Raw genomic sequence first — 14218 nt, 5'->3', positions numbered from 1 at the left:
CAACAAGTGTTCGGACAAAGTTGCGCGCGCATCGCTCATTTTATGGTTAGGCTCATTTCTGGATGAATGGCTACAACAACAAACTAAATTGTCGAATTTGGGACGATACCAATCCACATGAGATCCAAGAGCGTCCAATGCATCCCGAAAAAGTCACTGTTTGGTGTGGATTTTGGACTGACAAATTTCTTTGAGAACGACGTTTGCCAGGCCATCACAGTTAACAGTTCTTTTGGCCTGAATTGGATGATATGGACACCAACGATAAGAGGTTTCAACAGGACGGTGCTACGTGCCACACTGCACATTCTGCCCAAGCGATTTGAGGGCATTATCATCGCAAGTGGAGGTGATGTGAACTGGCCACCGAGATCGAACGAATTGAAGCCTTTAGACTTTTTCTCGTGGAGTTTTCTTAAGTTGCTGGTCTACATGGCTTATTCGCATACACCTGCGACTTAAGAAAAACCCACAAGAAAAAGTCTAACGGGGACAAATCACACGATCTCGGCTGACAGTTCACTTGATCACTTCCACGAGAGATGACCATGCCCTCAAATCGCTCGTGCAAAATGTCCATATCATCCAATTCATGCCAACATAAGTTAGTAATCATCAAAGAAGCTTTAACAATATGGCAGCTATCAACTGTCAAAATTCAGAAGTTCTTATTGCAAGTCACTCTTTTATAAGATCAGTGATAACAAGCATTAACATTAACCGTTTACATTTTTATATTTTTGCATGTTAAACGTAACAATTGATTGATATCTAAATGTAAGAACAATCTCCTTTAAATATCTATGATTTATGTGTATTATTATTTCTATTTCCTATTTTCAACGTTAGTTAACATGCTTAACTAATTGTTATTGTAAAAATAAAAATAGTAATTGATTTTTGTTTTACTCTAGACTGGCTATATTATTCTAAGCAATGTTAGAACTTAAATAAAGAAATAAATAAATAGTAAGAGTAATGGCCGGCAACATAATAACCTACTTTATAAGCGTTAAAACGTACAATACAACAACTAAATACCAATTATACAACTAAGCATAACGTTTATTTTTATTTTATTATTTCTTAGTTTTCTTCTCTGTATATTGTTAGTTTTCAATTTAATACAAATTAATTAATTTCTTTTTATTAACGTCTACTTTTATAGGTCGCTCATTGAAGCAAACACCACAAGTCGACCAGTGCAGAAGTACACCGGCACGTTTGTGCAAGACACGCTACAACACCACAGCACCTATGTATGGTGTCAGTTTGACATCTGGCCAACCCGTTACTATTGTACAAAAATTCCCCGATCTCTTGCAACAAGTTGTTTTCGAAGTGTGCGAGTAAGTTAAAGGGATTCAAATTCTCGATTTTCTAAGGGTTTAATCATAATTTTTCTTTGTTTCAGATCTTCTGAATGTGATGTGGTCAGAGGCGAATGCACTCAAACTTATGTGCCTTATTTATTTTTGGTTATACCTCTGGGTCCTGTGACCTTAACGGGCCAGGATTATGTTTTGGTAGAAAGTGGTTGTGTTTGCAAACCCAAATATTCGACAGGAGCGACTCAAGAACCTAATATGATACCTTAGTTTAATTAAGTTACAAGAATGTAGTATAGGCGGGACAAATTGTTTTGAAAACAATAACTATAATATCTTAAAAAAAGCTAAAAATCATTATAATATAATATTTAACTAAAACGAAAAAGAACTACCAAAAGTACTGATCTTTAATTGAATGTAACAAGGGGTATTTATACAAAATGGAAGCAGTGGCAAAACCAGGCAAATTCGAGCGAATACATTAAGTTTTGTTGGTACATGGCAAGACGAATTTATAAACCTGGTGGTGTCGGTGGCGAATACAGGCAAATACGAGCGAATTCTATATTTGTTCAACAATGAGGGAGTTGTTTCGAATATTAAACTCCATATATAAAAAATTAATGAATTCGCTCGTATTTGCCTGAATTCGCCACTGCCACCACCTGGAATTAATTCGCCTTGGTACATGGAGTATCCCATTTTATATAATAAATTAATGTTTTAGCTCGTATTTGCCTGAATTCGCCACTGCTTCCACCTTGTATTAACCCCATGTCTTGACAAGCTAAATTTGTTCATGTTCTTCGATGTTGGCATGTGGGGAAAACGTGTCAATGTTCATGTTTATAGTTTTCTTTGTAATTGTTTAAAATGTCGGTATTTTTGTGTGTAAATAACATTTGATGTCAGACACAGCTGTGCGAACAAATGTTCTGACAAGGTTGTTTGTACAAGAACATAACATCAACAAGAGTTGTCCACACGATACATATTCATGACTTGTCAAGACGGGGGATAGATAATACGCCTGGTTATGTAACAAAAGAAAACTTGAAAAATTTGTAATCAATAACAGGATATTCACAGACAGTTGTAAACATAGAAATGTCAACGAAAAAAATTAAACAAAATAACTATCTTTTCAGGCAATACATTCTCATGAATTCGGTTTTTGACCATTTGGATCTCAGTTATCTATGGTTGTAAATTTGTTTAATAGAAAGTGAAACTAAATGTTGTAAAACAAAATATCTTTTGAACAAATATTTTTCTAATAGTTTGGCAGCATACTTCAGTTGTTTGCCAATAAAACGTGAGGGAAATAAAATATTAAAATAGAAAACAGCAGCTGTCAGTTGGAAAATAAAATAAAAGAAAATTGGCATGCCAGAAAAAATCTGGCAAGTTTTAGTTAATTCATATTCAACTCAAACATAAAAAAATAATATTTTCAAGAGGAATTTATTAACTTTGAATGTTAATATAAGAAAATTTTAAATTTCTTGAAAATTTAATTGAAAATATTTGACATAAAAATTTACCCTATGTCTATACCTGATACATTTTTATCATGATAAACGTCAAAATGGTTGTCAAGATAAAAAGTTATAAGGTATAGTCCCCATTTATCAGTGTCTTGACAACAAACGTCGTTAATTATTATAATAAATATTTGTCAAGTATAGACAGGGGCTATATCTCCTATTGTGTGTGTTAACAGTTACAATTGTTTAATATTGTTTTGTTTACCTTTTGCATTATTAAAATATCAATCGCAATTTCCTAAAGATATCGACATTTAGCTGCAATGTGAAAGGCCAATAAAAAAACTCAAAATTTCCATATTATAAAAACCATCTCTAATTGCCTGTGAATACACACTATCATTTTGTTTAAATTAATATTTAAAACAAAAAAAGTCTACACTTTATTCCAAGTTTATTAAATCTTGTGTAACTATAAATTTTCAACTTTTACAAGTTCTTAGTAAATTTTTTTATTAAAAAAAAAACACTAAAAGTAAAAACAATGTAAATTAAATTACATTTCTTTTTTAATTTTAAGTATGTATTAAAAAAAACAAGCCTTAAGCTGAAACTAACAAAATATTTAAAATTGATAAGCAAAATTATTAAATTAAAAAAAAATTAAATAGCTCTTATTATAAATTTGTTTTCCTTTTTTTTAAATTTTAAGTTTTAAAACAAAAAATTTATATTTATTGTTTTTTTCTTTTTTTTATTTTATTATTTTTTTTTTGGAAATTTCCAATTACGACATTTTTCAAACCGGACTCACTTTAAAAAAACCAGTGCTGTTGTAAGTGAAAAATGTCGTTTTTGGAATAATATTTATTTTATAAATTAATATATTTTACATATTTTTAGAAATTTAGTTTTTAAGCCATTTAGTATAGTAAGTTGGAAATTTTCAAATTAAATTATAAATGTGTGTTGCATTTATATTACAGAAGATGTTTGTAATAATTTATTTAAATAATAAAGAAAAAAATAAAGAAAAATTATTTAAATTGTGTGTAATATATTTTTTTTGGTAATGGTTTTCAAACAAACTAATGAAATCATATAAAAAATGTGTTTCTATTTTAAAGAGTTTGAATGTTTGTATTAATGTAAGCTTAATTATATGTATATGTGCTATTTTTTATAGAATTTTACCAAGAGCAGTTGGATAATTCATGAAACTTCTAGAAGATGACACTGTGTAACTGCGAGTTGCTGTCAGTCAGTGTATTGTAGACACTGTTAGACTTAACATTAACTTTATTAACAGTGTGTGTATTAAACAAGTAAGAGAGCTATATTCGGCTGTGCCGAATCTTATATACCCTTCATCAAATTTTACTTCAAAATAAAAATTTTAAATATTTTTAGGTAAACAAAATTAATTTTTTTTTAATTTTTGGAGAAAAAAATGTTTCGAATTGTTTTTTAAATTTTTTTTTTGTTTTTTCAATGTTTTTAATATTTAGCGAAAAAAATCTTTTGGTGAAAAAAAAAAATCGGGTTAAAAAATATTTTTCCGATTTTGACCCATTGTAGGTTCAACTTACTATGGTTTTATATACGCCATTGCAAAGGCCTTTGAAATATCTATCATTAGATATCCGTATTGTCTATATTAATGACTTAGTAATCCAGATATAGGTCAAGACTCGAGGTTGTCCTGGTTTTTTCCTCATATCTCAGCCATTTGTGGACCGATTTTGCTGATTTTAAATAGGAAACTTCTCGAAAGCATATCTGACAGAATTATTGAAGATTTGGATCCCGAAAATATCTGGGGTCTTCAGAAAATTGATTTCAACTGACAGACGGACATGACCTAATCGACTCCGCTATCTATAAGGATCCAGAATATATATACTTTATAGGGTCGGACAATTATATTGTGGAAATTACAAACGGAATGACAAACTTATATATACCCTTATCACAAAGATGAAGGGTGTAAAAAGAACTAACAAGATGCTATTCGGAACTCAAGTACTAAGCGGTAAAAAGCGGTGAACTTCAGTACACATACACACATCCCCAAAAATGAGTAAACACCACAAATTATTTGATTTTTTTTAAGATAATGAAAATCCTAAAATCTATTATTCATCGATTAAAATTTTAAAGTTTCGTTTTGTTGAAGATTGTGATGAATAATAGATTCAGTTCTGAAAAAAAGATATAAGTCGGACTATAATGATCTTCATGATCTTAAAAAATATAATAAAATTCACTGGTGGTTACTCACTTTTGAGGCTGTGTGTATTTTGGTACTTTTTGAAATTTATTTTTACTATTCTATTTTAACTTCTTTTATTTTAAGCCTTTCACTGTCGTTCTATAAGTAGCGCGGTATTTTTTTGTTTATGATTAATAACCAGAAGCACAAGCCAGGATATAGCTTCAGCTCGAAGCTAAGTCCTGTGATAATATGTCCCACTGGGTTATATACACGACATTGATTGGAACTTAAAATCCTAATCGGTAGCATTTCCTTCAGAATAATAAAACTGTTTTTTTTTATCAGATGTGTCTTTAACAAAACCAGTGGGATCAATTATCCCAAATGGATAAAATGCAAGATATAAGAATATATAAAGAATATATTGATGTTTACTTACTTGATTATAATATAAAACACATATTATTTACACAAAATAACTTTCAGAAGCAAAAACAATTACATACGCTTATAAATAAAAAAACACTTGCGCAACCGAGATTTAATAAACTAATTGCATTAAAACTCAATGCACTCATTGTACGTACCAAACAAACAAAAAATACTTAATACTATTAATGGGACATTATATTTTTTAAATACAGCGTATATTGTATTTTTGGCGATTTTTTAAATTTCTCTTGGGATGCATGATCCCCATGGTAGTGAAAGGGTTAATTTTTTTCAATTAAATTCCTTGTGGCTCCATTGAGATTCAAATCGGATGATTTTGAATATTTGGCTTTATTGCCAACTATCAAATTGACCGATTTTAAAAAGTTCAAGGAGTATTAATTGATTTACTTGTTTCATTATTATTATTTCCTTATTGAACTTTTCGACCACTCTTTCAATAGGTGAATAATTTAATGAAAATTAAATTTAGGGGCGACAATGATATTTTTTAAAATAATGAAATTAGGCTTTATTTGATTGCTTATTTAGAATTTCATTATTTTGACAAATTAAAATTTTTACTGGAGTGCAGACTCTGCCAGAAAAATGTATGGACATATTTAAGATTTTATCAAAGTTTGTCTAAATGAAAGTTAATTTTTGTATTTTAGGCATTTATTTTAATATTTAAGGCTATGAAATTAATATTTTTAGTATTTTCGATAATAATTATTTCTTATTTTCTAACCCACCACTGTCTAGCAGGGTTGATTTTATTTCATAATTACAACTCTGCTTCTTCAAATGCCAACTCTCTTCACCAGATGTCATTAACAAACATTTTTGGCTGTGTGTGTGTGTATGCGTGTGAGAATGCAGGGAGAAAACGAATAAGCAATACTGTTTCTTAACGAATTATTCGTTAAGTTTTCTTTTCGGTGCGTCTCCATTTTGCATAGAGCCGTATTAAAAATTGTATAAATTTTTACTAAAATTACAGCATTTCCATTGAAAATATTGTTAAAAACGGCCAAATCATAGAAAACAATGAATTTGCTAGCATCAATACATTAAATGTGTTATTTTTAGTGTTTTTTTATACGGAAAAAGTTAAAAAACGAACAAGAGAAAAAAGATTCCATAATTTTTTTTATTGCTGATTTTTTTCGTATTACATTTTAATGCTGCTTTCGTAGCTGTCGTCAAGATAAGGCAGTTGATATTTTTTTGCTGCTGCTGCTCTTGTTTTTTCTTAACGTGTGTGTTTTATTTTTTCGCACCACGCCGTTTTGGAGTTATACCCGGTTTTTTTCTTCTTCTGCGAGCGATTTCATCTTGTGGATGAAATAAAAAATATAAATATTTTTTTTCAAAACCAGAAAAAGAGTGGGAAATTGACCAAAGTGTGTAAAGCAGGAGTGTTGTTTTTGTTAATAGAAAAAAAAGTGGGGCTAAAAGTACAACAAATATTAAAATTTTGTAATTAATGAAAAATGAAATAATTAGAGCACAGATATAAAGGGAATGAATGGTGTGTAGTGTTTGTAGCTGCATAAAAACACATTTTTTTCCCCTAGACACGAAAAAGTTTTCCAATATTTGTTTTATAATTTGTTTCTTGAAAATCAAACGTCCGTCGTTCATAAATTAAGGGTGACAAAATGATGTTCACGGTAAGTTGCATTTAATATATATATATGAATTTGTGTTTGACAGTGTTTGTGCTGTGTTTATATTATTATTGTTGTTTTCATAATGAAAATTCCAAAAAAAAATACAATATTTCGGTTTAATAGTTTTATAATTGCGGTTAACTAAATAAGTTTAATAGTTCATTAACAGATTTAAAATTTTGTATAATTCCTTGTTTTATTTCATAAATTTTTAATAATGTTTGTTTTAGGGTCAAGGTTTTGTGTAAGAAGTCTACAAATCAGATCAGAAAGCTATGCATTCTGGGGGAAAATGTAATTACATATTTCGAATAATAATACCTCTTATTTTAAGATATGACTGTGCATTTTATTAAACTTTTTCCATTTCTACTTTTACTTATTGTTCTTATGACAAGATTATAGACATCCGATTTTTGTTGGGTTATAGTCCGAGTAATTATTGAAAACAAATATTGAAATATGCTATAACATAACCTTAAATTTAATTTATCTTATTGATAAAATGACGATTTACTTAAATATTTTACAAAAATTGTCTGATCTGCCGGGTCTGGCAACAAAATTTTATTCGAAAAGATCATCACAGGGAATTAATTAATAGCTAAATTTGTAAAATTTTATCATGTCAAATATTGTCTTATAAAAAATAGTTAAGGATTTAATATTTGGAGAAGAAAATGAGGACTCATTAAAGTCATATTTTTTCTTATTACTTACAAAATTAATTGACCAACTTTATATACTACTTACAGGGCACCACACAACAACAGGACACTCGCTTCAGCGACAAAGAAAAGAAACTTATGAAACAAATGAAATTTGGTGATTGTCTCAACAAACGTGTCGACATGTCCAAAGTCAAATTGGATGTGTTGAGGCCATGGATCAGTAAGAAAATTACCGATATGTTGCACATGGAAGATGATGTGGTGGCTGAGTTTGTGTACAATCAATTGGAAGAGGAGAAATTTCCTTGTCCGAAGAAAATGCAAATAAATATGACAGGATTTTTGAATGGTCCTAATGCCCGACAATTTATGGGTGAGTTATGGGCGCTCTTGTTGTCCGCGCAAGATAGTGAGACGGGCATACCGGCCGAGTTTATACAACAGAAGAAAGATGAAATTCTCAAAAGAGAAGAAGAGATCAAGCATCGAGATAGAAATGATAGATCAAGATCTAGATCTAGGTCCCGCTCTCGTTCCCGAGATAGAGGTGAGAGACGCACTGGCGGTGGTAATACAGGTGCTAGTGGTGGTGGTGGCAAAGAGCGTGATTTAACACAAAAAGAACGTGAACAACAGTTACCGCCCAGCACTCTCAGCGCCATTGAACAGGTGCGTTCCCATCTGTCGGCTAAAAATCGTTCGAATTCGGATGAAAATCGCAATTCGACTAAGGATGAGGATAAAAATACCAATAATGTGGAAAATCAGTCAACAAAACGCGATAAATCTAGATCGAAATCCCGAGATAATCATGTGGACAAAAATAGATCACCACGTAAACGTTCTAGGGATAGATCAGCTCAAAAGGAACGTTCTTCGCGTGATCGCAGCTCGCCTCAACGGCGACGTAATGGTTCCAGGGAAAAAGAACGTAGACGCAGCTCAAGATCACCGCGACGTCGTTCTCCCGATCGCAGGCGACGAAGATCACGTTCTAGAGATCGCAGTGCACGTCGCCAGAAGTCACGTTCTAAGACGCCTCAAAAACGTAAAGATAATTCGCGCAGCCGTAATCGCAAGTCGCGCACTCGCTCTCCAGAGAAACGCAAACCAAGTCCGCCTCCACCCAAACCGGCTTCTCCTAAACGCAATCGTTCCGAATCGCGAGATTCGAATCCGGCACAAAATGGCCATGAGAAAAAGGGCTCCGCTTCTAAGAATCCCCGTAATCCGTTTGCTGGCAAAAATAAACGCTCCTCTTCCCGCAGCCGCAGTAGGGTCACATCACCGGCCGCCCGGAAACCCAAACCCCGTTCACCGCCTCGTTCTTCACGTTCACGTTCTCGCACGCATTCGTCTGCACGTTCCAGCTCCAAGCGCAATAACAAACGTACACCCTCACGTTCAGCTAGTCTGTCCCTTTCGCCCGAACCACCCCAGGAAGGTTTCGAATTGAAGCGTAATAAGAATAGTATACAAAACAAACGTCAATATCGCAATAATAGAGACTCTTCGGCCAGTTCTTTGGATAGAGATGGTGGCAGAGGTGGTGGTGGTGGCGGCCGAAGGGGTGATTCCCGTAGCCGTGGCAGAGGTTTTATGCATAATCGTAATCGAAGATCACCCGGCAGATTTGATGACCGAGGTGGTGGCGGTCCACGTCAACAACGTTCGAGGTCTAGAAGAAGATCTCGATCACGACCACGTTCATTTTCACGTAATCGCTCACGTTCACCTAGAAGGTAAATAAGGCAAAATTTCATTTGGCCAAACATTATTTTCTCATATAAAGTAGCATTTTTTATTCCAAAAAAGCTTTTAAAATGTTTTTCTAAAAGAGTTGTTTTTTTTAACCAAAATGTTTCTATTTCTTAATTGTCTTTCTCCTATAGATTCAATCGACGCCGTTCACCTTTACAATTCCGAGGCAATAATCGCAACAATCGTGGACGCATGAATCACTGGAATCGCAGAAGTCAAAGTCGCGATCGTGGAGGCGGCGGTGGTGGTAACAGAGGCATGATGGGTGGCAATCGTTTTGACAATCGCCGCAACATGTCACCCCAACGACGCTTTTCACGAGAAAGACGTTTTTCGCCGGTGCAAAATCAATTTCGTAAATATTCACCCCAATGGCGTGGTTCACCACCCAGACGATCCCGCGAGCGCCGACTTAATTCACGGGAACGACGTCCGTCTTCACCTTTGCGTGGCTCATCACCGGAACGTGGGGGAGGTGGAGGTGCAGGACGTGGTGGTGGTGCTGCTGGTGGTGGTGCAGGCGCTTTCAACCGTTGGGATCAATCACAAAGAAATGCTGCGGCACCCGTCAATAAACCAAAGCAACGTTCGCCTTCGCCCGGTTCCAATTGGGAGGACGAGTCGGATGGTGAGAATGTGAAAAAGAACGTGAGTAATCGTCGCAGCAGTGAGAATAGGAAACCCTCTCCACCACCGTCCATCAAAGACAAGGGACGTAAAAATCGCAGCCTTAGCAGATCCCAAGAGCGTTATAAGAGAGTTGCTAATCGTTCGAGGGAAAGTGGTGGTAAGTAATCCTAGAGGCTGATAGAAGTTTGATTCGAAAGAGAGTGTTTTTGCATGAAAAAGGAAATTTTTTAGAAGTGAATTAGAAGTGGGTTTTTATACTTTGAAATAAAACATTTTCATTTTATAGTGTAGAGGAAATAAGGGCGGGAAATGTTGTAAAACAAGCTGTGTGTGAGGTATTAACGAAATTCTTTATATTTTTTTATTTTTTGAAAGGCACATGTTTGTCATTATTTAAGTAATGTAATATTATTCAAACAGCCACTGCTGCTTTCCAATTTGCATTGACTCTGAGATACATAGATCCAACTGAATTTGAGTAATGGTCAGATTTATGTTGACATTAAGGGCATCGGTTGCATCCTGCTTATTGGTGTAGACCTGGGAGACAACTCCTTAATATAAAGTCTAGCGGTTCCATGTTGTAACAGCTCTGCTGTCGTCGAAAGTTCTTCCCTGGGGAAAAACTTCCGGTTGATAAAGCTATCGCTGAGTTGACAATCTTTGGCCGAATGAGACTAGGGTCGTTACGGATCGAAGATGCAATTGGCTTGGGAACGCATAATGTCCATTGTCGATCGCTGTGTGGTTTATAGAGGTTTCCTGCTGGTACTACATACCGTCCACGACCATTACGTTTAATTCGAGCCAAAAGAAATTGATGATCAATGATCTGTAGAGTTCGCCGTTGATATAGATCGCATCACCAACATCATTTTCGAAGAAGTCTGGATCAATGATGGCGCCGGCCCAAAATTTTAATTTTTTTGTGGATTGACGCCTGGTGTGCCACTTGTCTGTTGGTGTTGTTCCATATATGACAACTTTGTTTGATAATACAGTTTTATCATTTGGTTGTGTTGCTCAAATGTGTATCTCGTCTGAGGCCGCCAAAATAACATGGTCGCCAATGATACGCCCTTATTGGAAAGCAATTCAGTTGTTCGAAAACAATTACTGTAATTCGATTTAAATGTTCTATTTTATAATCTACAGTTGGTTTAAATTCAAAAATTTGTATTTTCGAATCAAAATACACAGGAACTTCACCTGTTTACAACACATGTTTAAGAATTCTGTTTGATTTATTTTTTTTTTATTCCTTTTTTACAGGCCGCTCTTCGGTGGAGTACTGTGCCCCTGCTGTAAAAACTATCGATCTCTCCCGAGATGAACTAGAGGAAGCCGGACGCAAACATTCTAAATCAGAATCCATACAACCCGCAGAAACTAAAACCAAGAAGTTATCAGCGGTACCAACAACTGCATCCAGTGGACGTAGAGATCTTTATAGTGTTAGTTTATCTAGGACCCCCTCTCCATTCCTTAAGCCCCATGAGCGCAAACAAGCAGAAAATCAAGCCTCAGGCAAGGAGAAAAAGTCATTGACTAAAAAACGACAAGACAGTGATTCAAGTTCCTCGGATAGTTCAGATGACAGCGACGACAGTGAAGATGAGGACAGCACGGAAGAAGAGGAACGTGAAAGAGTACGACGCGAAAAAGAGAAAGCCAAAGCTAAAGAGGATTTGAAGAAAACACAAGCTGCATTGGCCACCAAAAAGTCTGATAAAATTGAGAAAACCGAAAAGGCTAATGCTACCAAACCACAGCAGCGCAAGCCACAACAGACCTCATCTAGTGAAAGTGACTCCGATGACTCTGAGGATGAGAAACAAAGAAGGAAAAAGTCTGTGACGAAAACTTCTGCTCCTACTAAAACCAATAATAAGGAAAGAAAACTATCAGCTCTCAGTGTAGAAGAGGAGCAGCAGCGCAAGCGTGACAAACTCTCAGTGGAGGTGACAGAAAAACGCAAACATGTGGAAGCTAGAGAATCTACCAACACAACCACTAGTACCCAATCATCCTCTGCTAAACGTTCTAAAACTAGTGCTGAAAAACAAGTAACTACCACTTCATCATCCACGTCGTCAGCTGCCAAAAAATCTAGCAGCTCAAAATCAGAACACAAGAAACCAACAAAATCTGACTCAGACACAGATGAGGGCGCCGTCGCAATGTACGCCAACAAATTGGAAATGGAGACAAAAGCCTCAAAACTGCAGGCCCGCAAACGCACGCATTCGGCCACGAATAATGAGCGTAAAAAGTCTAAAAACGATTCTTCTGATACGGATGAACATGCCGCCGCCAAAAAGAAACGTAAGAAGTCAAAGAAATCCTCTTCGAAGCGGAATTCAGATGATGAGTCGTCCAGCGATTCGGATGATGAATCGAGCAAAAAGAAAAAACACAAGAAACACAAAAAACATAGTAGCAAAAAGAATAAAAAACACAAGAAACACAAGAAGAAGAACAAAAAGGCTGACAGCTCATCCAGCAGTGATGATGAAACGGTAACCGACACTCACCGCAAAGAGGAAAAGTCCTCCGGTAAAGTCTCCAATACGGCATCAATGTTGTTGGGCGGTGTTAATGAGGATCTAGAAAAACAATTAAGGGAAAGAGCTCTTAAATCTATGAAGAAAATGGATTAATTGGAAAGGATATAAAAAAACCCGACTTCAGTTATTTCCTTTGTTGCGGCGATTTGTTCGATTTTTACACATTTTTATATAGACATCAAACTAACCAGCCAATCAATCACCACAAGTTGAAAGAAACTCAACTACTGCTTTTAAACTCCTGTTTATTTTAGTTTACCATTCATTCTCCCTGTCCACATTTATCCCTAACAAACACATGACTGCTGTGTTTGTGGTTTTTCTTTTTTTTTTTTAAATAGTATTTAGTGTGTGGCTTTTTATATTATCAAGCTGTCGTTGAAACTATTTTATTATTAGCTCTTTTAAAACAGACATGTATTCTTGCAGCATCCTTTCAAGAGTACTCACTCGTATTTTCATTATACATACATACTTCTCAAACAAAGTATAACTTTTTTTTACAAAAAAATAAAAATATATAAAAAATCTAACAAAAAAAAAAAACATTTATATAAAAAAGAAAGATATATAAACAAAACCTATTAAGATTTTTTTGTCCATTCTATTTTTTCTCTTTAGTTTTTAATTTATAAGTAGTTTCATAACTTAATTAAAAAACAAACAAACAAAATCATCTTTATATTAAACAAAACAAAAAATAATTATTAAAACAAAAAAAATTATAAATTAATACATATAGAATTCAAAATATGTATTTATCTACCCCAAGTTTGAGCGTATACATTTTAAGAAGAGTTTAATTAAAATTTAACAGAACATAAAATAATAAAACAAACAAATATGTGAGAGTAAAAACAAAAATATTTGAAAAAAAAAATACAATTCTAAGAAGAATTAATAAAAATTTAAAAAGAAAACACAGAGTGTGTGGTTCTTTCTTTTAAGTCAAGGCAAAGGTATGATCATATTAAAAACTTTAAAAAATATATACAATTTAATCCCTAAAAAATCTTAAAAGAAACTTTTCAAATACATTTCAGTTACAACGGCAGAAACTAAGAAGTAAATATTGTGCAAACAATTGTAACTGTTCAAAATTCAACGTTACAAAACTTTATTGATCCACTGTCTCATCACATGCGCTGGAAAAGTTGATACTTTTCTATGAATTATTATTCTCATGGCGGCAAATATTAGACCGCATTTTTCATCTCATGCAATATTTCTAGCGTAACATGGCGATATTCTTTTTAGCTGTTTATCGAATTATGAGATCGTCAATTTCTTAGAACAGGTTCGGCAAGCACTCGTCTACTTATTAGTAAATTAACTGAAACTTCTCACGCGTTATAAACAAAAGTGTTGAATGCTGTTATTCCCGAACTCAGATAATAACAAGCCCATACCAATCGTTCATAACAATAGCATGTCTATAATCATGGAAC

General features: G+C 34.1%; 2 protein-coding genes across 2 annotated transcripts in view; both read left to right on the top strand.

The window, feature by feature from the left end:
* Window positions 1–1682, top strand: part of LOC135954314 (uncharacterized) — a 30214-nt gene extending 28532 nt beyond the window's left edge. The window contains exons 4-5 of the mRNA XM_065504431.1: window positions 1169–1349; window positions 1415–1682. Coding sequence (XP_065360503.1) covers window positions 1169–1349; window positions 1415–1598 — 365 coding nt within the window. The 3' untranslated portion in view covers window positions 1599–1682. The remainder of the gene's footprint in view (window positions 1–1168; window positions 1350–1414) is intronic.
* A 4739-nt stretch (window positions 1683–6421) lies between these two features.
* Srrm1 (Serine-arginine repetitive matrix 1) lies at window positions 6422–13690 on the top strand. The gene is made up of 4 exons (XM_065505565.1): window positions 6422–7141; window positions 7897–9554; window positions 9705–10360; window positions 11476–13690. The coding sequence occupies exons 1-4, from the start codon at window positions 7130–7132 to the stop codon at window positions 12861–12863; spliced, it is 3714 nt and encodes a 1237-aa protein (XP_065361637.1). The 5' UTR covers window positions 6422–7129; the 3' UTR covers window positions 12864–13690.
* Window positions 13691–14218: the final 528 nt, after the last annotated feature.

This window comes from Calliphora vicina, chromosome 3 (assembly GCF_958450345.1).
Source record: "Calliphora vicina chromosome 3, idCalVici1.1, whole genome shotgun sequence".
Lineage (NCBI taxonomy): Eukaryota > Metazoa > Arthropoda > Insecta > Diptera > Calliphoridae > Calliphora > Calliphora vicina.
Note: the sequence above shows the minus strand (reverse complement) of the source record. Positions and strands in the feature narration are given on the sequence as shown.

Bases quoted from the DNA above. Each gene is read 5' to 3' on its own strand.
- Srrm1 (XM_065505565.1), top strand. The intron at 9,555-9,704 runs GTAAATAAGGCA...TTTCTCCTATAG, and splicing joins CGCTCACGTTCACCTAGAAG to ATTCAATCGACGCCGTTCAC. The intron at 10,361-11,475 runs GTAAGTAATCCT...CCTTTTTTACAG, and splicing joins TCGTTCGAGGGAAAGTGGTG to GCCGCTCTTCGGTGGAGTAC.